This window comes from Hibiscus syriacus, unplaced genomic scaffold (assembly GCF_006381635.1).
Source record: "Hibiscus syriacus cultivar Baekdansim isolate YM2019G1 unplaced genomic scaffold, ASM638163v2 tig00001095_pilon, whole genome shotgun sequence".
Classification (NCBI taxonomy): Eukaryota; Viridiplantae; Streptophyta; class Magnoliopsida; order Malvales; family Malvaceae; genus Hibiscus; species Hibiscus syriacus.
This window is the reverse complement of record NW_024061842.1, coordinates 32,300-57,131: the sequence shown is the minus strand read 5'-3', so window position 1 is coordinate 57,131 and position 24,832 is coordinate 32,300. Positions and strand designations below refer to the sequence as shown.

At 33.8% G+C, this 24,832-nt stretch overlaps 2 protein-coding genes and 1 pseudogene across 2 annotated transcripts; 2 read left to right on the top strand and 1 right to left on the bottom strand.

Moving 5' to 3' along the window:
• Positions 1–12,622: 12,622 nt before the first annotated feature.
• LOC120119634 (inactive protein RESTRICTED TEV MOVEMENT 2-like) lies at positions 12,623–13,618 on the bottom strand. Its single transcript, XM_039139445.1, is given in 3 exon segments — positions 12,623–13,365; positions 13,509–13,585; positions 13,587–13,618. Coding segments are annotated over 3 exon segments (852 nt in total).
• Positions 13,619–17,299: 3,681 nt separating this feature from the next.
• Positions 17,300–22,253, top strand: LOC120119623 (annotated as a pseudogene).
• Positions 22,232–22,721, top strand: LOC120119603 (uncharacterized protein DDB_G0290301-like; the record flags this gene model as incomplete). The annotated part of the gene is made up of 1 exon (XM_039139419.1): positions 22,232–22,721. A coding segment is annotated over one exon (462 nt), but the record flags the coding sequence as incomplete, so codon positions are not given.
• Between the last annotated feature and the right edge of the window lie 2,111 nt (positions 22,722–24,832).

Genomic DNA, 24,832 nt, shown 5'->3' with positions numbered 1-24,832 from the left:
AAAATACGATGAACTGAAAAAATATGAAGAAGAAAAGAGGGAGGAGAAGAAGAGATGGAAGAAATGAGGAGGAAGGAAGTCGATGTCATTTATACACCGGAGAGTGTTATAGCAGCAGATTTGGATTCAGAATGTCCTGCACCCCAGAAGAAGAACAGAAGGTAAGTTGAATAAAAGAAACTTAATTTGATTTTTATTATGTTGTTGTGACAAAAATTTGTATACAAAATTGTAGGTTGAAAAAGCGGATATTCCAAGCGGAATTGATGACATCGAAGCTGCAATTTGTGATTATTTATGGAATAGTGAGTTAGAATCGAGTAAGTGAAATATATTGCTTTGTGAGTTATATTTAAATATTTCATGACAACATATTAATCCTAATGATTCATACAGATATTCTGTAATCTCAATGGGAAATCAATTTGCTAGTGTATATGACGTTGCAACGTTGAAGCCTACGTAATAGGTTGGCGGTGTGGTAAGTAGAAAGTAAAAAATGTTAAAACTTATTGAATATGTTCTGATTGTGTAATTAATTTTGTTAGGTTATTGATTTGCTCGCCTGGACAATATGCTACGATTCTCAGAAGTCACTCCGGAGGATTGGCTACCTTCCATACCACTTAACGGTGAGTTAAATTAATAAATGGAGATAATAGTGTTATAGACGGTAAATTATAATGTTTGTTGCGTAATTGCAGCAGCAGGCGTTGGATGCCAACAGCAAAAAAAGTGTTGAGAATATTGCTACCTTCTGGGGTCCCATACTGAATAACTATGTGAAATTCACCGACTGTGAGAAGGTAAGACACCATACCAATTGTAAATGATGTTTTCGGATATAGAATGTTGAATTTTGTCAAATTGGGTGTGAAATTTGTTGCAGATCATGATCACAATAAACTACCATAATTCACATTGGTATCTGTTGGTGTTGGATATGGTAGATCGTGTTGCAACAATATATGATAGTATGTTTACAACTGAAGCAGCTAAACAGAGAGTGAAGGATGCTAAGAGATTGGTATGTATATATGTATGAAATGACATTATGTAAATTATAATGCATAATTTTTTTGGATCATAACTTCTTCTATTTTAATGCAGATTAAAATATTAGATTCTTATAATAAGAAACGCATTTGGGTTGAATTCTGTGGATCTCTAGGAAAGTATCCCTTGAAAAATTTCAAATTTGTGGAGCATAAGAAGAATAAGCAATTGAATGGGTATGAGATGTTATCACAAATAGAAAGCTTAATTTATGCAGTATTCATCATAATTGACATGTGTGGTTTTTAAATTTTGTAACAAACATGATTGCGGCATGTATGTGATGATGTGGATGGAATCGATCGGTTCTACAGGGGCAACTGGTGATTTTGTAAGTGGAAAGAAAAATCCGTTTGTGGTAAAATTGTTAAAAGTCGTAGATTGAATGCTGTAGTTTACAATACTTAACGTTCTGACAATTTGAATATAGGTTGTTGGAGAGTGGGATCGATCGCGAATATTAAACGATCTCGTAAGCCACAATCAAAATCAACGAAGAATGGAGATAACAAAAGCTACCATGATACATAAGAATAACAAAAGGATGCAATGATGTAAATGTAGGGTTAATTTTGTATAAGATTTATAATTTTGTATACGATTTATAATTTGTATGTGAATATATTATGAATGAGATGAGAAAAGTTAGCAGTATGTTGTTGTACATGTTTCTTATACACATTAAGGGTCATGTTGATACTTTAAAGTAAAAGGCAAATTTACAATATGGCAAACAGGGTGCAACCATAAAGTGTCGATCTATATATAAAAAGTGTCGATCCCAAAAACATCGAAAACCAAAAGTATAATGTAATATGTAATTTTTCAATCTAACCGGTACAAGTATACCGATTTTATGAGAGAATAGGTCTAAATAATGTGTCGACACTTTTTTAGTTTGTGTCGATATTTTTGGTCCAGAATGAATGGCAAACAGGGTGCAACCGTAAAGTGTCGATCCATATATAAAAAGTGTCGATCCCATAAACATCGAAACCCAAAAGTATAATGTAATATGTAATTTTTCAAACTAACCGGTACAAATATACCGGTTTTATGAGAGAATAGGTCTAAATAATGTGTCGACACTTTTGTAGTTTGTGTCGATATTTTTGGTCCATAATGAATGGCAAACATGGTGCAACCGTAAAGTGTCGATCCATATATAAAAAGTGTCGATCCCGTAAACATCGAAACCCAAAAGTATAATGTAATATGTAATTTTTCAATCTAACCGGTACAAGTATACCGGTTTTATGAGATAATAGGTCTAAATAATGTGTCGACACTTTTTTTAGTTTGTGTCGATATTTTTGGTCCATAATGAATGGCAAACAGGGTGCAACAATAAAGTGTCGATCCATATATAAAAAGTGTCGATCCCATAAACATCGAAACCCATAAGTATAATGTAATAGGTAATTTTTCAATCTAACCGGTACAAGTATACCGGTTTTATGAGAGAATTGGTATATAATATGTATCGACACTGTTTAATGTTTTGTCGATACTAATTTAAATATCAAGTGTTTTTCCACCGTTCACTATATATAGTACTCTAAATCGAAAAACCCTAAACATAAAGGCAAGCAGGCAGAAGATAACTCTTCCTCTCCGAAGAATACTAGCGTTATCATAACAGTGACGATCATATATTCAGGTAAATTTATCGATATTTTATGGGTTTGATTGATTTCTATATTGGAGTTTTTTTCCTGAATGTGTTTGTGTTCCATTGTAATAGCATCCAACCAAAATGGCTCCAAAACGTCAGCGTCAGAAGCGCGGTCTTTCTCAAAGCTCTTCTCAACCCAGTTCTTCTCAACCACAACCTTCTTCTGTAACAAACGATTCTTCTGAGGAAATCAGGTCCTTCGAAACTCTGAACTTTAGATCCGATATGGAGAAACAAAGATGGCAGACGAGTTTTAAAGTAAGGAAGATTCGTCCCGAACATGTCATTGACCTGGGTTTCTTGTTTGATGATAAATATGCATTTAGTTTTATATCCACATTTACATCTTGGGGTTGGCTTAAATTCCTTGGTGTAGAACCAAGATATTATCCCAACCTAGTTAGAGTCTTCTACAACAATGCTTCCTTACAGCACGAGCCTAATAAGACTAATATAATAGGAATTAATACACATGTCATGGGGAAGGATATATATATCTCCGGAAACTATTGCGGAGGGTTTAGGTGTAGCGAATAAAGGGGATTCAGATGAAAATGGTGTAGATTGGTCTACAATTAAACGGGTTGCTAGAAATAGCCCAATTCACCTTGATGTAGAGTCGAGAGTGTTTCACAAAAATGCTCACATGGTATATCCGGCCTAGTGGGGAAAAACATTCAACGCTTCGAGACAGCGATTATTGGTGGATAGCAAAGTATACATCCAAATCCAAAACGGCTCCAAAAATTGCAAAACTCATATTTAATACAATTGTATATATGGTCACAAAGAGAGCAACAATTTCAACTACACTACCATATGGATGTGTCATCACCCATCTTTTGAAGAAGAAGGAAGTTGATTTTTCGCATGACGCCCCTGTTCGATTAACCCGCAAGATTGACATGGTATTTATTAAAAAAGTGTGATATGATTTTATTGAAAAACTCGGTTGGAAACGTGTCAATGAGGTCGGATTAGATCAAGAGAGGGAGAAAATGGACCCCGTTGGCCATGAAGAAGAGCAACCAAGAGGAGACGCAATGATGGAAGAAGCTCCAGCTGCAGAAGATGTCACAATTAAGACCGTGATGGAATACATGGTCAATTTTCGGGAGCATATTGATTCCCTTGTGAGTGGAATGCGATCCGATATTTCATCATTGCAACATGAAGTCTACATGTTGCGTGACGAATTACGTCAACGACATCAAACGAGTTAGGTAATTCATTATTTATGTTTCTAAACATTTACACGTTCTGAATTGTATTTTATTTTCTTTTAACAGATGTGGACAACCACGCGGTCAATGAAGATGAATCTGACGATGAAGATGACGATGAAGATGACGATGAAGCTGACGATGAAGATGACTATGAAGATGATGACGATGATGATGATGATGATCCAAACAAGTATATCGTGTCTGCAACGCCGTCTTCAAGAAAACTTTTAATTTTTGATCTCAATGGTGTCCTTGTCTACATCCCAAGACTGCCTGCAGGTTTTAATTCTATTCTTTTGTATCCATTATTTTAACATATAAGCGTAGAACTTTAATCTCATTTTCTTCATATTGTAGATATTGTCCGCAGAAGAGGATTATTTGAATTTATGCAATTTTGTGTCGACAATTTTGTTGTTGCCCTTTGGTCTTCAAAGATGAGGTTAGAACATGTTTGGAGTAATTGAATTACTGTAGTCAAAATCGTTAATATACATTTGAATGTTAACATTCAAACTTGATTACAATCTCAGGTATAACGTCGACCGTGTACTTGAGAAACTACCTTTATTTTCTGAGCATTTTCTATTCGTGTGGGTAAGATGAATGTCATTACAGTTTGCTGACTTTTCGTTGTCTATGATTCCTACATATTTATGTTCGACTGTTTGTGAACAGGATCAAGAAAAATGCAAAACATACGATTCTGTTACCTACTGTAAAGATCTCAATGATGTTTGGAACGCGTGTCCAGATTTTAACGAGCTAAATACACTTTTGGTCGATGATTCAGCAGAAAAAATGATTTATAATCCGGTAAGTTGCATTTATGCAATATGTTTTTCCAGTTGAACAGGTGTTCAGACATTGATTATTTTAACAACTTATGTGTTTATATAGAAATACAATTACATATGTCCACATGCCTTTGACGCTGCTTCCCATTCGAACGACAATGCTCTAGGTATGACATAAATTTATTCATGCTTATGCGAATTTAGTTTATTGTTAGTAAAATTGCACCTCATTAGTTTGATAATTGAAATTATTTATGTATGTCCTCAGAAAAAGGCGGAAACATACGAGAGTATTTGGAAAATTTGTTGAAGGCCTCTAATGTTCCGGACTTCGTTAGAAATAACCCTTTTTCATCGGATTAATTTCGTTTGTCGGTACTGTAACACCCTCAACCCGTATCCGACCCGGATACAAGTCTGAGGTGTCACATTGACTTTTCAAACTTTAATCTTTTAAACGAAAACCAATGAAATTTAAAACTTTGATTAAAATAACATTGTCACTGCACACGAGTTAACCAAAATAAGACAAAACTAATCAGAGCATTTGAACTAACACTGTTCTTACATGCCAACACACTACATACAACAAAATACCTACTGTGACTTTACTTCTGATCTGATCGCTGAGTAAAGATAGGTTGATCTGCAAATTCCTATTCTTGATTCTCCTGCTCTTCGAAACCTACGTGTAAAAACACTTACACGCTAAGTCATAGACTTAGTGAGGCATAATTACATCATAAAGAATTATTAAAATATAAACATGTCGTCTACTATCCAAACACAATTATACTATCATACCATCATTTATTATACCACATATGAGCCAATACAAATCGTAATAATACCATATTAAGATACAACTATATACATCCTCGTTATGTCTTATTTAAGTCCATATACACTATTGAGAACCCAAGGTATACGAGTATTATGAGATTGTGCACACGTATGCTGTCCCCACAGCTCCATGAATTTTCCGAATGACCTATCCAGAGGTCATAAAGATCCTCGGTAACTATCCAGAGGTCATAAAGATCCTCGTAACTATCCAGAGGTCATAAAGATCCTCGGTAACTATCCAGAGGTCATAAAGATCCTCGGTAACTATCCAGAGGTCATAAAGATCCTCGGTAACTATCCAGAGGTCATAAAGATCCTCGGTAACTATCCAGAGGTCATAAAGATCCTCGGTAACTATCCAGAGGTCATAAAGATCCTCGGTAACTATCCAGAGGTCCCGAAGAACCTAGGTAAACTATCCATATGTTCCTTAGAACATAGGTATACTGTCCATATGTCTCGAAAGACATAGGTAGTTCTTTGACTCTTGGCATACCAACTATACTTACAGTTCTCATAACTCATATCATGGCATTGTCTTTTACCTTATTACATATTCATACATCATATCACGTTTTTCTTTTTCTATAGCTCTTTATCACATGTTCATATGATCATCCCTCATATGATTTCATATTCATATTATGTATATTTCATATTCTTTCTTATGTCCTTTTCATACTTCTTATTTCATATTCTTATGAAATCATCTTGATCATTTTAACTATTTCACATATTTAACACATTTATCTACATATTTACACAACTCATATAATATATATATATATATATATATATATATATATATATATATTGTAACATGTCAATACATATGCTCATTCATACATATAAACCATAACAAACACAGCACGCACACTTCATATACCTAATATAGATATCTCGTGACTCATTCATATATAAGCTCTAATCTGGAACATAGACTTACCACAATCTGCATAGTATATCCCATAATGTATATGGTATGAATTCATATCATATTTAATAATCTTGAATGAATCATGTATCAAGATATTAAATCTAGACTTATCGCAGTTCTAAACTGAATATACTAACATAATCATGTTATGCACATGCACTCACCTTAGCCTTGTTTGAATTGAATCAATTCTAACCCTTCGTTTACTTTGAAACAAAGTCACGTTCAATATCTACATAAGCATAATTTTCAAGATGATTATCAGATGCCCAAGTCTTGAAATTAACCTCTAATATCCTACCATTTAAGGGATTAATAGTTTAGTCTCTCTCTTTCTTCTTTTTTTTTCATTATGGGGGAATCGGTTCCCCCCTGGGGTATCGATTCCCCTCTAGCATTCTGGAATTCTTACTCGTTTGAGGGGAATCGATTCCCCTTGAATGGGTACCGATTCCCCTAGCCCAGAAATCTCATTTTGAGCTCGAAATCACATTATTTCAGCTCAAACCTTCCTATTTCACTTCCTTTAATACTCCTAACTTTAATACACATACTTAAACTTATTCTTATTCCCTAATCACTTCTTTAACTTCAAATCTAGTCATTCCTATGTAATTGCAAAAATTATACTAGTTTTGCAACATGTTCAAATTCCTATTCTAACACTTCCTATCCCTTAATTGACTTGATGACAAGTCAAATTCAACTTCCAATTCTCAATATAAACTTTATTTCGATATTTCATTCAAAAACTTCAAATCTTTAAATCCTCATAAACTCTTCATTTTGTTGTTTTAAAGCAAATTAATCCTTCCTTAACCTTACTTAGCATCTAATAATCAAAACTAAACTTAAATTTCAGCACATAATCAGCTCAAGAGAAAACTCACCTTTGCTTGGCTTCACACGTGGAGAAGAGAAAATGAAGAAGAAAAGAGAGAAGAGATTTTTCTGGAAAATCTCCCATCCTTATCCATATTTATATATATCATTTAATTATAATTTTTCAAGTCTAATGACCATTTTGCCCTTTAATTCTTTGGATAATTACTATAAACTTTTAGGAAATATTTCCGAACAAATCATTAAACTATTAAACTATTATACTTTAATCACCATATTATGAAATTTTACACTTTTGGTCACTAACCCGTATTTTGGGATGTTACATGTACATTATTTGAACATTCTTGTGTATTTATATTTTGGTGTGATTATATTATGTGTTTATTTTCATTAATTATTCCATATTTACTTCTCTGTATACATATACATTTGAGGATTGTTGAAATATCAATACTAGTTATTAATGTATTTTACATCTACTTGCAAATGTATCGAAACACATTACTATATCATTATTTTCCATGATATCCACAACAAAGTTTTCACACTTTTTAATATTGTGTATGTACTTTATGTCCAGAATGGAAGAAAAATGTGTTGATACCTTGTCAAAAAGTGTCGACATTTACACATCGGAACCCAGAATTATAATGTAATAGATAATTTTGTAATATAACCGGTATAAATATACTGGTTTTATGAGCGAATAGGTCTACAACCTATATCGACACTTTTTAATATTGTGTCGGTACTTTATGTCCAGATTGGAAGAAAAATGTGTCGATACCTTATCAAAAAGTGTCGACATTTACACATCGAAACCCAGAATTATAATATAATAGATAATTTTGTAATATAACCGGTATAAATATACCTGTTTTATGAGCGAATAGGTCTACAACCTATATCGACACTTTTTAATATTGTGTCGGTACTTTATCTCCAGAATGGAAGAAAAATGTGTCGATACCTTGTCAAAAAGTGTCGACATTTACACATCAGAACCCAGAATTATAATGTAATAGATAATTTTGTAATATAACCGGTATAAATATACCGGTTTTATGAGCGAATAGGTCTACAACCTATATCGACACTTTTAAATATTGTGTCGGTACTTTACAATAGGAGTCATGTTGATACTTACGATATATGGAGATCGTTGTCATTCCATTCTGTCTTCGAAAAAATCAGTTGATGTAGGCTGTGTGGTTGTACTCAAACTGAGCTTGACTTGAGGACATGTTAGTTTGTTATGTCCCTCACCGTTACAGTACCCACATCGTCTAATTTTCTTCTCGACCTTGTTCTTCGGCACTTCTTTTCGCTTGCGTTGTTTTCGTTGAGGCTCACGAACATTGTTTACTACAATGCTCTGGTTGAATGAATCATTCAAACCAAACGAGTTTTCTAATTCTTCTATTAGTTTTTTCATCTCATCTCTTGCGGTTTTGAAAGACTCGTCTGTCTTTGATGCAATGTAGCATAACCTACTTGACGTTGAACGTAGAGCAGCAAACCTTGCCATTTGCATCACTTCTGGAGACACATTCAAATCAACATAGCTGGGTGCAGAAGCCTTCGCATCATTAGTCCACCTACTTTGAATCAAAGTCCCGGGCAAATATGTGTAGTCCAAGTGCTTCAAAATGTGAAGTTGATGGCGACACAGAAGTCCAACGGTCTCGAATTTTTTGCAGGAGCAAATTAGAGTTTTCGTACGAGAATCAAAACTAATTTCAAATTTCCTATTTTTTTCTGCGTACTTTGACAAAATATAATGTTGACATTCATCTGATAAGGACTTAATCTCTGCCTCAATCCAGTACAATGTCTCCCGTATAAGTTCATCTTGGAACACACGAAAAGATTCGCGGGTAAAAATCGTAGCGGCATGGCTTTCAAGGTCGACCAGTTTTGTTATCTGGAAGGGCTTCGTATGAGAACTTAAGTAATCCGCTTTCAACTCGTTCATACGCATTCTACTAATTCCATCTTCAATTGCACGAACAACATCTAAATATGTCTTCTTGTGTTTCAGTGCAATAGCTAGTGAAGCATTCATAGACTCGCACCTTTGTGTTGAGCGAATATTGGCAAAGAAATGACCGGTTAGATATGCTTGTGCCCATAAGTGTCATGTATTTCCCTTCTCAATCACCCATGGATACTTTTGGACGTTGAATTCTGAAACAACCGAACGCCATTGAATATCAAATTCCTTGGTTGTCCACCAGGAAGCCATGCATTTTGAGAATGCTGCTGTAAACTTTGGGTCACCAATGTTAGCTTGTGCATTGCGAGAAAGATGCCAAGAACATAATCTGTGCTTAGCATAAGGGATAACAGATTTGATAGCCCTCTGTATTGCCCTATCCCCATCGGTGACAACTGAAATAGGTGATTTATTCATCATGGCTTCTAAAAAATTCTTTAGCACCCACTCGAAAGATTGAGACGTCTCGTCAGCGATTATGGCAGTGGCAAACACAATTGTGTTATGGTGATGATTGACACCAACAATAGGCATAATTGGTCGACCATACAAATTATCTTTGTACATTGTGTCGAACGTAATTACATCACCGAAGCATGTGTAATCCGATCTCGATGTAGAATCCGACCATATAAGATTATACAATGCCCCCGATTCGTCTACCGAGTATGTCATAAAAAACCCGGATCATCATGTTTCTTATAATCAAAGTAGGCAATAAGCGCATTCACATCCCCATCGACGATTTCCTTTGCTTTACCTCTTTGAAGTGCATTGTAGAGGTGTTTATGTGTAAATCCAACATTATGATAGCCCCCTGCCTGCTGCGTTAAATAGTTCATTACTTGTGACGTGCCAACACCGACCTCTTTCAATATTGTTGCCTCATCGATATCAACCTTACTTACAGCTCTATTAGAACACATAAATGGTGTCATAGCAGGTGTGCACAATGCATGATTATGTTTCTAATCAGACTTACTTATAACCCACTGATCGTTTGTATTTGTTGCTGTAACTACGACTCTAGCCTTACATCATGTTCTTGTGACTGGCGTATGAGCACGTTGATGATCAACAGTTTTGACTTTTGATACTCGAAACCCTTCTTTGGAACAACAAAATTCTTGTATCTTCACATTCCCTTCCACGTCAAGCCGTGTTGTTCCCTTACGTGCACTAAACCCATGTTCCATGCGAATCCCTTGTAAAAGTACCAAGCTTGATCACGTGAACAGAAGAGCTGACCAACCAATCTGTCAGATTCATCAACATTATGTACTTCATGGCATTCCTCGGTTGGCTTAACATTGTCTACATCAGTATTATCCATGGCACCAATTTTGTTGTGCAAGTTCAGTGGTCCAGGAGTTGATGGAGATGTAAGCAAATGTTCATTTTGAATATGTTTCAGTCGTGCTTCTTTCAATAGGATGTGGTATTGGTAGTGGTAGTTAAAGGGTGGGTACAACATTAAATTCGCAGTACATATTTAGGTATGTACAATAACTACAAGTATATATTATCATTAAATTTAAGTATGTACAATAACTACATATTTATGTATGTACATCTTTTGAGTGAGTTTTAAGATATTAATTTAATAATTATAGGCGTCTAATGATTTATTTTTACGTTACGATATATATTATTATTAAATTAAAAACAATAAACATATATATTACATATTTATTATTATCTTTGGTTAATATTGTTAAATTTTAATTCTAAATATTATTTTATAAAATATCAAAACAATCAAATAATTTTTTGTGCAAATGAAATTATTAAATTAATATTGTAGGTGGAAAACATGAAACACTATTAAAAAAAATTGAAACATAAATTACATAACTTTAAAAAAAGTATCGATCATTTTTATAAAAAGTATGGACACTTTCAATATAATAGGTAAAAATATGATGTAATAGGTAGCGTTTATATAATGTAATAGGTAGCGTTTATATAACATAATAGGTAGTGCTTATATTGTAAGTTATCTATCCTTTTTATAAAAGTGTCCATACTTTTTTCACTGTGAAAACATTAATTTAAGGTTATCTTTTGAGTGAGTTTTAAGATATTAATTTAGTAAATTAAAAACAATAAACATATATTACATATTTATTATTATCTTTGGTTAATATTGTTAAATTTAAATTCTAAATATTATTTTATAAAATATCAAAACAATCAAATAATTTTTTGTGCAAATGAAATTATTAAATTAATATTGTTGGTGGAAAACATGAAACACTATTAAAAAAAATTGAAACATAAATTACATAACTTTAAAAAAAGTATCGATCCTTTTTATAAAAAGTATGGACACTTTCAATATAATAGGTAAAAATATGATGTAATAAGTAACACTTATATAATGTAATAGGTAGCGTTTATATAATGTAATAGGTAGTGCTTATATTGTACAGTATCTATCATTTTTATAAAAGTGTACATACTTATTTCACTGTGGAAAACATTAATTTAAGGTTATATTTTGAGTGAGTTTTAAGATATCAATTTAGTAATTATATGTATCTAATGATTTATTTTTATGTTACGGTATATATTCATTAAATTAAAATCAATAACATATATTACATATTTATTATTATCTTTAGTTAATATTGTTAAATTTAAATTCTAAATATTATTTTATAAAATATCAAAACAATCAAATAATTTTTTGTGCAAATGAAATTATTAAATTAATATTGTAGGTGGAAAACATGAAACACTATTAAAAAATTGAAACATAAATTACATAACTTTTAAAAAAGTATCGATCTTTTTTATAAAAAAGTATAGACACTTTCAACATATTATAATGTAATAGGTAAATTTGCAATGTTATCGGTATAAATATACCGGTTTACTTATAAAATAGGTCAATATAAGCGTTACCTATTACATTATATAAGCGCTACCTAGTATGTTATTGTACTTTATATTTCCGGTTAAATAATATAACATAACCGATCTAAATTTTAACCGGTCATTGTTTAACCGGTCACGCCGTATATTAGCCGTTTTTTAGGCGCCGCACCATAGAACTATCCGTAAATTCTACTATCAGTCACTAAATTGTAGATTGTATAATGATTTTGTTATTAAACTTTAAAACACTTAAATCTAAGTATTGGAATTTAAATTAAAATTCAATTAAAACAGTGGATCGTTTAATTCGGAACGATGCTATGATGTATTGATATTTAAACACGTTTGCATGCATGGTATAGTCTAATCTTCGGCTTGTCCAGATGATCGATAACTGTTGGTGATATAAACCCCATGTGCCACAACCACCAAAACCGACACCCCTATATTCATCAGATTCTGTCGATCTTCGTAATCGTCCGTGGCAATTCTCTTTACGCTCTTCATTATGGTTTCCATTCTTTTCATTCCCTTGGCTCTCCCCAGGAAGCTGCTTTCAACTTTCTTCGGCCGCTTCTTCTCTTCTACGGCAGCCGTAGAGGTAGACCCCGCAGTCCTCTCTTCGGCTTGCTTTGTGCTAGTTGCAATGGCAGCAGCAGCAGCAGCATTCTTTTGTGTTTCTTCTTGTCTCACTGATAGCTGCACCTTCGGAGGAGCATTTACATTTTGTTGACGACCCATTTCCATTGATGCTTTAGGCTGATCAGTTATGGCGTTTCGAGGGGTTTGGGGAGGCAAAACTTTTTCGTCTGTTTGCTTTTCAACAACGGAGGACGTCATTGAAGCAGCCATGGGAAGTGTTGTTTCTTTATTGGCATTTGCATCTTGCACGGAACCTGTTTGAGTAATTGTCTGTTTAGGCATTGTAATGGTAAGGATACTATTTCTAAAAGTAGCGTGCATTTTTTCTTTGACACAATCTTCTGGAACAGGGAAGGCCTGGTTGAAACGTCGTCGTTTGTTCTTCTCAAGTGCTCGCTCCCCCTGCACTTTAATCGTTCGAGAGGAGTCCACATAGGTGACACTAATCTGCTCTTTGGAGAAACCTATGAACACATAAACGTCACAAATAAATCCCACCAGGTAACTAACCAAACTTGTTCGTTTATTACAAATTCTTTCAAAAACTAAACCCCAAGTTTTTTACTTGTAAAATTGAGTTTTTGGGATCATGGTCTTAATAGCAAACCTGGAAGGTGAGTGATTAGAAAATTTGCTTCTTGATCTTCCTTTCGTTCAACCTGGAGTTGGAAATCCTCATAAGTTAGCAGATACGTTGGCTCTTGATCTCTCAGCCATGATTCTAAATATGTTTGGTTACTATTTAGGGTGGAAATATGATTCGTAGGACGTCAACTCTTTCGCGTATTTATATTGTTGCATGTTCATTGGCAGCATGATACGATATTTCTTGACGGCGAAACAATTCTTTCTCTTAGGTTTTGCGCTGTTATTATGGTCGGATGTTGTGTTGTCTCACGTATTGCTTGTGTTACAAATAAAGTGCCCGTTTATGTGCTTTGTTTGCCCTATATGGTTTAATGCTAAGAATCCTGCATGCCCACTGTTGAGTACCTCTTAGAGACACGGTTCTTTGTTTTTATTTTTTATGTAATTATTTTGAAATTTTAAAAAGCTTCGACAACTTTGGTGTATTTTTGTTTTAATTTTTTCAATCCAATCACTCTTTGAATTTTCAAAATAAATAATTTTGAGATCCACTGATGGTCAATGATGTTTATGTTGTTTCACATTGTGTGGATTTGAATTCCCTCTTGGGAATGTAATATCTCCACTTAATTAAAAATAATAATTTTAGTTGGCTAAAAAATAAAAAAAAAAAAATTTAATTTTCTTTTTACTTCTCTTAATTAGTTTATAATTAAATAGAAAGAAATATGGATAATATTTTTGTTATTTTTTACTCTATTTTCAACTTTAGTTTTACTTTTGCATTTCATACACCTAAACTTGATCCAATATGTGGAAATTATTAATTCAGGAATTCAATTGTTTTTAAATAGTCTTAGGTGATTACTTAAAAAATAGTCTTAGGTGATTACCATTTAATATATGTTTAGAAATTTAATTAATCTATTGACAAAATACTTTACAGACACGTGTTCGAAATCGAGTCTTCTATAAAAAATAATATATACTTTTGTCACTGATATCATTCAATAAATTTAGAGAAATTAATTACTAAATGGCTAGAATATAAAAAAATTATTTAGGTTATTAAAACTTTAGTGTTTGAATTTTGATTAGCAAAAGTATTAGCGGCGTTTGGTTCATAGAATGTAGCATTACCTTTGAGAATAAGATTATCGAAATGTAACATTATCTAATACATTATTGGAAATATTACATTACTATATTTGGTTTGTTTGGCATGAATATAAGATTACATTGTTTGGTTAAAGGAATAAGAGATTACTGGAATATATATTTTACCAAATCGTCCTTGTGCTATATTTTTTAACAAGTTGAATTATGAATATTCAAATGAAAATATTTATATAAAAATTTATAGAAAATATATTATTTCATTATTTTTAATTTATATATTTTTTTATAAAAAATAAATTCATAAAATTTATATATATATATATATATATATATTTTACAAAATTTAAAAGATAAATGGGTAGAACAAAAGAGTAAATATATCATATATTCTTTTAATTTTAATTAATATTAATTTTTACATTATCCATCTAAAATTATATTAAAATTTTAAGAGAATGTATTTTTGAAATAATTATATTGTTTAAGGGTATTTTAGTCTAAACAATGGGGTTGTTTGGTTCGGGAAATATGATATTCCCATGAGAATGAAATCTACATTCCCCGTTTGGTTGGCTGGGAATGTCATTCATGGAAATGTTTTATTACAAATAGTGAATTTTTTTGGGTATATTACCGAGAATGTCATTACCTTCCTTTCCTTAAGTATTGTTGGATTACCGGCGTTTTGGACAAAATGCCCTTAATTTTTTCCCCAAAAATAGCATTCTTCTGTCATTGAATAAAAAAATTCTATGAAGGTTAAATTACAAATTTATCCTTAAACTATTTTAGATTTACAAAAAAAAAGCCTATAATTAAAATTTTATATGAAGTTTAGGGGTTAAAATAAAATTTTACCCTTTCATTAAACCTTTTTATATTTTCAATTTTGTAAAAAAAATAGATAAATTTTATGAATTTAATTATTTTTAAAGAAAATATATAAATATTTTCAACTTGTTAAAAAAACAAATATATAATAAGGACAATTTGGTCAAATATACATTCTAATAATTTTTTATTCCTTTAACCAAACACGGTAATCTTACATTCCTGCTAAACCAACCAAACACAAAATACAACATTCACAGTAATCATATTCCCTGGTAATTTTTTATTCCCACTTATAATCTTACATTTCGTGAATCAAACGTACCCTAATAGGAATAGACAAATACCTAAGCAATATGTGAGATTGACATTTTTGGTAAAACACCCTAAAATGTAACCGTTGGGAATGGATCGCTACTCCCTATTAGAAATCTTTCCAATCTAAACATGGGTATTAAATTCTGGAAAAAACTTTTTCCTCCAATAATCATCTTTTCCCTCATCCAAATACCCCCAAGGGTTTAACGTTTGAGTGAACTAAAATATTAATGTTTTAAGTGATTATTTAGGTAGTTTACTCCATGTAATTTGGAGAATAAAGATGAGTAAAATGAATATGTATAGCATACGAAAATGAAAAGTGAACGATGTTTTATTTTTAAAAATAATCTTTTAATTTTCTCTATAATGTTTAATTATGATAATAATGATTCAAATGTGTATTATTTATATTTGAAAGAACTTTTAAATATTTTTATAAATCATAAATTATTAAATAAAAAAATTGAAAGTATATAACAAAGTCTTAATAAACTTCAAAAATAATAATCCATAATACACAATAGCAAACAACAAATAAGAGAGAACCGTCACTTAGCTTTAAAACCTACTTTTGCCATCCTTGTCAATGGCCAATCGTTTTGTCGTCGTTGGTTGTCCCTCCATCCTCCTCTTTTCCTTAACATCCTCAACATTGTAATAAAGTTTTTTCTTGACTGTCACTAGATGATTGTTTCGTAAACCTTGTGTATGGTTTGTTACGGTGGTTGAATCATCTTCGTGTTGTGATTCTTGAAGTAATCGATCTTGACGTTTACTTGTCTTCAGACTCTTTCTTCACCTTGGATCGCTCTGAGGACTGTAGGTAATTTGTTGCTTCTTTAGGCACCCTATATGGAGATATGAATGAAGGTCAGTCTCACCAGAATTAGCATTAGTCTAATATAAGACTACTAATTAATGGAGGGAGAATCTGAATTTTTAGTAAGGCTGAATATCCGTGCAAAATTCAGTTAATTTTAAAAATAAAATAAGATGAAAAACCTCTATTATATTAAATAATTAATATAGTAATGAACGGGGTTCCATTAATGGAAAAAATTTAATTTTCCTTTAAAAAATAATAAAGAAAAAAAATGGTGGGTTATCTAACATCGTCCTCCTCACGTCTCAAGGGAGTCTTTCCTCACCCGAAAAAAGGAGAAACATTCGGGTGAACAACTATCCCCCCACAGCAAAATATTATCACCAACCCAGACCTGCGTTTTCTCTTTCTAATCACATTGTTGGCTTTTTTGTCTCTTGGTTCTGCCCAGTTGCAGACCCCAGATACGTAAAAGCCTGTTTTTCTTTCTTTCTTTTTGTTTTTTAATTTTTTTTGGGATTAATAATGTTAATATTGAGAGACACTGAAACAAATTGTTGTGTCATTGTAATGGTTTGATGAAGGAAACAATTTAGAAGAAGAGGGTTTGACATTTTCCTTGAAGGCGGGAAAATAATTAAGGAATACATAGAAAGAAAAACAGGGTTGTGTTGTTGGGGGAGCTTTGTTGAAAGATAATTAGTGTATTCGATGAAATGAGAAGAACAATAAGCGAATGGCGTGATGTTTGGAAGAGCAATGGAAACGAGAATGGCTGCTTATGCCATTTTATTGGTGATATCGATTTGCAATTTGACCGTGGCGAGCTCGGATGGTAAGAGGAGGATACGTGAAGATGAAAGCAGCGCAAAAACATCTCCCAAGATGAATGACAACATGGTATGATGATTCATATTCTTGTTTTTATTTTCATCCCCTCTTGTTGAATTCTTGGAGCATGTATGTTGTTAAGGGACTCTAGCATGTTATAGCATTGTGATGAAGGGAACTGAGAGAACTCGGTTTGGATTTTTTTTAAGGCAATTATGTCGAATTCTCGTTATATTGAGGGCGAATAATTCGACTTACAAAGGCAATTCATTCAGCTATGAGAAATGCTAAGCTATGTCCAAAAGTTTCCTGCCTTTACTTTGATTTATAAGATTAGTCGTTTTCCTTTTCTAGGGGTTTAGTACCTGATGATAGTCAAGGTTCTTGTCTGGTGTAGGTTTGGTTCGAGCATATTCAATGTTTAATGCATTAGAAATATGTTAAAGGTTCATGTATATGTCACTGCAATTGTGGACAAGTGTTGTCGTGTCCGGTTTTCTTGAAACCTATTTGATTTCTCAAGTTCAGGGTTGAAAACATTACCTGTTGAAAGCTTGACAGAGATCTTCTACGTACAGGCTGAGACATGGAACCATTGCATGGAAGAGATGGGGAAAGAGAGTTGCTATGAAATATTTTAACCTGTACATACCACAAGCAACCAATGACTTGATATCGCCATTATTAAAAAAACAAAGCACACACAAAGCGATTAATACTTTGCCTCCTCAAGAGAGAGAGGGGTTTCTTGATTGCTTAAAAAAGAATGGACTTGTCTTTCCTGCTTCTGATCCAGATGTTACCTCAAGCTATATACGGTCGCATCCATCTGGAGGTGTATTGGATTATTCACTTCACATATCGAAAAAGGTTTTGAAATCAGGTAAAGCTAAAAAAAAGAAAAAGAAGGATATGATGACAGTTATTATTGCTATTGCTGCAACTTCTGTCACAACATTTATCCTTGTTGCGGTGGTCTTCTTCTTTTGTTGTTTGAGGAAAATGGAAGAACCAAAGGAGGAAAAACCTCTTCTACACTTAAACGATTACTTGAGTGAAGGTATGTGTTTGTCGTGTGTTTTTATTTGAGTTGTTATCATCTTCGTTTTCTTGTTCATGTTTCCACATGGATTTTAACTTTATAATCTTTCAGGTTCTTCACACAAGTCTATTAGTTTAGGAAGTTCGAGCAAAGAAGACCCCACTACAAGCGAATATAATGACCTTTCTCCCGATAGTAGTTTGCCTGCAAACCAAGACGACAGCTTACTTCCGAAACCACCAGGATCAGAACCTGCTGTACCACTCCTGAAACCTCCTCCTGGGAGACCAGCTCCTCCTCCAGCACCACCGCCTGCAGCACCAGCTCCCAAAGCACCAGCTCCTCCTCCTCCTCGTTCTGCCCCCCCACCGCCTCCACCTAAAGGTGTCCGTCCTCCACCGCCACCAAAAGCGAAAGCTGGACCTATTGGAGGCCGTAAATGTGAGACTTCTTCTTCTAATGGTGGCCGTGATGATTCTTCACAAAAAGCCAAGTTAAAACCGTTTTCTGGGACAAGGTTACAGCTAATGCAGATCAGTTAATGGTCTGGCATGAGATCCGTGGTGGATCATTCCAGTAAGGCAACAATTTTACCTTCCATTAATAGTAAACTTTCTGACTAACAATTCGTCATCAAAATTTTCATTGATTCCAAATTTCAACTGAAAAACCTCTGTAGGTTGAGTGAGGAGATGATAGAGACTTTATTTGGTTATCAAGCGACTAACAAGAGTAATGAGAAGAAAGAAAACCAGTGGAAACTGTGATACAGTACATTCAGATTATCGACCCTAGGAAAGCACAAAATTTGTCTATTCTTCTACGTGCACTAAATATTTCAACACGGGAAGTTGTTGATGCTCTCAAAGAAGGTATCTTTCTATTTTTAAAGGTATATTGGCGGAATTGCTCATACTGATACTAAATATCATTTACATTTTAGTTTGACTGACAATTAGAACACAAAAAAATTGATTGGAAAAAAAAGATTTAATTGCTTAAAATGATCTTGCTATGGGGTTAATAGAATTTCCAATCAAATACATTAAGTTCCCCTTTTAAGTGTAGAACATAAGGAAACTGCATTACCAGAGAACTTGCTGGTATAGAATGTAATAGGAATTTGAGTAATTATATGTGTACAGTTTTGGCAAATAATTCTGAGCATTCATAGGTGTATAGACATTTATCAAGAAAAAACATGTAAAATATGAAGATAGTAATTGAAATATATACTAAGTGCATAGATAGCGGCTACAAAAGCTGAAAGTTTTAAGTTCTCATTCATCTGGTCGAATATCCATGTGAAATATTTGTTTTAGATCCATCTTTTTCAATCTTAAATGCATGTGACAGCTCACTCTTTTAAACTAAACTGAGCCAGGTCATAGGCTTCCAGGAGAGCTCCTTCAAACATTACAGAAGATGACACCAACAGCAGACGAGGAATTGAAGCTTAGATTATTCGCAGGGGATATTAATCAATTAGGTCCTGCCGAGAGATTCCTTAAAACCGTGGTTGAAATACCTTGTGCCTTCAAACGAATTGATGCCTTGCTGTTCATGAGCACTTTTCCTGAGGAAGCTGGTGGCCTCAAAGAATCCTTTGCAACTCTTGAGGTGAGATGATAGATCCTTCAGGTCACCATAGGAGGAAGGAAATGAAAAATAATAATATTTCTCAAATGTTTTTTGCATGTATTTTTTCGTCGATTGGATCTTCTGCTTCTCAATAATCAAGAGGCCACATAATTTAACCCTAAAACATATTTTCTGGGAATTTATCTTCATGAATATAGTTCCTATATGTAAACCTCTATTACTTCAATGATGAATAACCTGATGATTGTGATTATTGCCCTAATGACAGATAGCTTGCACGAAGCTCAAAATAGCAGATTGTTCACGAAACTTCTAGAAGCAGTGCTTAAACTGGTAACCGCATGAATGATGGTACCTACCGTGGTGGTGCACAGGCATTCAAGCTTGACACACTCTTGAAACTATCTGATGTGAAGGGAACCGATGGCAAGACGACACTTCTCCACTTCGTAGTTCAGGAGATCATACGTTATGAAGGCATAAGATGTGTTCGCTCATCATCAAACCAGGGCTCATCATCAAGCCAGGGCTCTAGCCTTGGCAGTTTCAAGGCAACGGACTTCATTGAAGGTAATGAAGAAGACACTGAGGAGCATTACCGCAGTCTTGGTCTTGAAGTGGTTTCAGGTGTAACCACCGAACTTGAAGTTGTCAAGAAGGCTGCTGCGATTGATGCTGATGCCCTTCCAACTACTGTGACAAAACTCGATTTTGGTTTGAAAAAAACTAAAGAGTTTTTGAATACGGATATGAAGGGTACTGATGATGAGGCCTCTCAATTTTATCTTACAATGTCTTGTTTTACCGAAGGTGCAGAAGCTGATATTAAAGGGCTATCAGAGGAAGAAAAAAGAATAATGGAGCTCATCAAGAGCACAGCGGATTATTTTCATGGTCAGGCCGGAACGAAGGAAGGCTTGCGTTTATTTGTGATTGTAAAGGATTTCTTGACAATGTTAGACAAGGTTTGTAAAGAAATTAGAGACACCAGAGCAAAGCAGCTAGCCCAGAAAGCCAAGGAGGCCAAAAAAGAAGGTTCAAGAGCAGCTTCTAAAATGAACCAACAAAAATCGTCTTTGGAGCGTCAGCAAGACAAAGATACCAAAAAAGAAGGTTCATCAGTGCCAATTTCTCAAGAGAACCAACAGCAATCATTTTCAGAGGCTCAGCAAGACAAGGATTCCATTAAAGAAGGTTCATCAGCACCAGCTTCTGAAGAGAACCAACAACAATTGTCTTCAGAGTCTCAGCAAAACAAGGATTCCAAGAAAGAAGGTTCATCAGAGCCAACTTCTGAAGAGAACCAAAAACAATCGTCTTCGGAGCCTCAGCAAGACGAGGATTCTGGAAAAGAAGGTTCATCAGTTCCAGTTTCTCAAGAGAACCAACAGCAGTTGTCTTCTGAGCCTCAGCAAGACGAGGATTCTGGAAAAAAAGGTTCATCAACGCCAGCTTCTCAAGAGAACCAACAGCAATCGTCTTCAGAGCCTCAGCAAGGTGAGGATTCCAAAAATGAAGGTTCATCAGCGCCAGCTTCTCAAGAGAACCAACAACAATCATCTTCGGAGCCTCAACAAGACGAGGATTCCGAAAAGGAAGGATCATCAGCACCAGCCTCTCAAGAGAACCAACAACAATCATCTTCAGAGCCTCAACTAGATGAGGATTCCGAAAAGGAAGGATTATTAGAGCCAGCTTCTCAAGAGAACCAAATGCAATTTTCTTCAGAGCCTCAACAAGCCGAGGATTCCGAAAAGGAAAGTTCATCAGCACCAGCTTGTCAATATAACCAACAACAATCGTCTTGGGAGCCTCAGCAAGACGAGGATTCCAAAAAGGAAGGATCATTAGAGCCAGCTTCTCAAGAGAACAAAATGCAATTGTCTTCGGAGCCTCAGCAAGATGATTCCGAAAAGGGAAGTGCATCAGTGCCAGCTTCTCAAGAGAACCAACAACAATCATCTTCGAAGCCTCAACAAGATGAGGATTTCGAAAAGGAAGGATCATTAGAGCCAGCTTCTCAAGAGAACCAAATGCAATTGTTTTCGGAGCCTCAGCAAGATGACAATTCTGAAAAGGAAGGTTATCAGCGCCAGCTTCTCAAGAGAACCAACAACAATCATCTTCGGAGCCTCAGCAAGATGAGGATTCTGAAAAGGAAGGATCATTAGAGCCAGCTTCTCACGAGAACCAGCAACAACCGTCTTTGGAGCATCACCAAGGCAATGATTCCAAGAAAGAAGGTTCATCAGCGCTAGCTTCTCAAGAGAACCAACAACAATTGTCTTCGGAGCCTGAGCAAGACGAGGATTCCAAAATAGAAGGTTCACCAGCACCATCTTCTCAAGAGAACCAACAGCAATCGTCTTCGGAACGTCAGCTAGACAAGGATTCCAAGAAAGAAGGTTCATCAGCGCCAGCTTCTCAAGAGAACCAACATCAATTGTCTTCAGAGCCTCAGCAAGACGAGGATTCCAAGAAAGAAGACTCAACAATGCTAGCTTCTCAAGAGAAACAACAACTGTCTTCAGAGCGTCAGTCACAGTCCCTGGATATTCGTAGACATCTACTTCCAGCAATTACCAGTCAGCGGGTGGACGATTCCAGTTCAGACGAAGAAAACTTCTCTCCTTAGCTATAAATGGAGAAAGGTATAAGAGATTCTCAGTTGGAAACATATATCCTTTTTCGTTGTCATTATTATAGTTTACCTCGCTGTTACTCTTGTATAAGATGGATGATTAGTACATCCAAACCAACGAGGTATTCTTTTGTTTTTTTTTTTTTTGTGACACACTTCCAAGTCATTTTGTTGATCTTTGTTCTCCATATTTTTAGATTTGTTCCTCCATTTTAGTACAAGAAACTCATATAGGAATCGAATCGAATTTTAAAACATTGAAATTTATGAGATATGGAGCGTTCTTAGGTCATTGCTCTCAAGAGCTTCAATTTGCTCGTTTTCGAAATTGAAGATTCAAGAGATATTTACGTCGATTCATTAATCCATTCTTTTTAGATAATCAAATGGTAAAAATTAAATTAAATTCGTTTCAAAATTGAAAAACTTAAAAAATTATTTATTCAAATTGAGGTCCTTGTTATAACAAAATTCAATTTAATTTCTAATTAGAATTTAAATTACTATCTACCATGTATAGGGATGGGCATGAAAACTCAGACTCGACGGGTCCGGCTTGATCAGATCTTTTAGAGTCGATTGTTTATTTTTTTTAAATTCATGTACAAGTCAGATCGGATCAGATTTATTAAAGGATAAGATCAAATCAGATTGAGTTTGGGTTTAGGATGAAAATACTCGACCTGAAATAAGAGTGTAATTATCCCTTATATATTTAAGGATAATTGTAATAATACCTCTCTATTTTTTTTCAATTAGATCTATATTTTATTAATTAAACATTTTTAAACATATATTAATGTTAGATCATATCGACTCAAATGTAAATTTTATCCAAAAAAGTTAAATTTCGAATGAGTAAAATTTTTCTCGACCCAAATTGAATCAAATTTCAGGTGAAAGGAATACTTTTCACGGATTGGATCCAATGGGCCAGAAATCCGACTCATACCCATCCTTAACTATGTATGAATAAGTGAGGTTGTCCCAATTCGGTTGTGAATCTTGGATATTTGAACGTAACGGTTCTTATTTTAGCTAAGCAGGCAATGGGGCGACTGCTAAATCTGATTAAGGGGGACTGCAACTTTGTCACTATATGTTGTAAGGATGTATATGGTTCGGTTTGGTTTGATTTGATTTTTAATAAAATATGAATTGAATAATATTTTTCGAATTTATAAAAAATGAAACCGAAATTGAATGACATGAAAACTGTGGTTTTCAGTTCAGTTTAGTTTGATTTCGGTTTATGGTTTTTAATCGATCATTATTTTTTAAACTCAACCTCCAAAGAAAGCAAATTTAATGCTTAAATCGAATGCAAATATAAAATTTTAAATTCATAAAAAAATATCATTAGTTTTAAAATTTTATTTATTTAAATTTATCTTATAACAAATTCAAAATAAATTTATTTTAGATAATTATTTTCTTTTTTTTAATTCAGTTTGAATCGGAACAAACGACTTTTATATAAAAAAATTGAAACTTACGTAATAATATTTTTAAAACAAACCCAAATCAAATTGTAAAATAAAAAATCTTAAACTGAACCGAACCACATAATTTGATTTGAATCGATTTTTTGATTTTTAAGGTTTTATCAACCCTAATATGTTGGTTGGCACCATTTCGGTCTTTTTTGAAGAGCGTTTAAGACTTGATATTTTATTGGACAAAGACGCTTTCATATCTCTTTCTCTCTCTCTCTCTCTCTCTCTTTCTCTCTATCTATGGGAAAGGTTGTATGATGAGTTATGGAGATATTTTATTAACATGACCGTTTATTATAATAAAGAAAAACAATATTTATATAATATAAAAAATATATAAATAAATGTTGTTATCGATGGAAATAAAATAATTGTGATTATCGTGGTTGATTCATCTTTTTTTAATTTAAATTTAGAGTAAAAATCAGTAGTTAAATGACAATCAATCGATGTGATATTCTTTATTTCCATGAAGGAGAGGAGGAGAAATGGAAGTTATGATTTTGTTGCGGAAGACGGCTATCGGATAGAGTAAAATCACAACTAATAATTTGAGAAAATAAAAATGAAGATAAAAGAGACACAAAATTTACGTGGAAAACCCCTAAATAATATAGGGTAAAAACCACGAGCAACG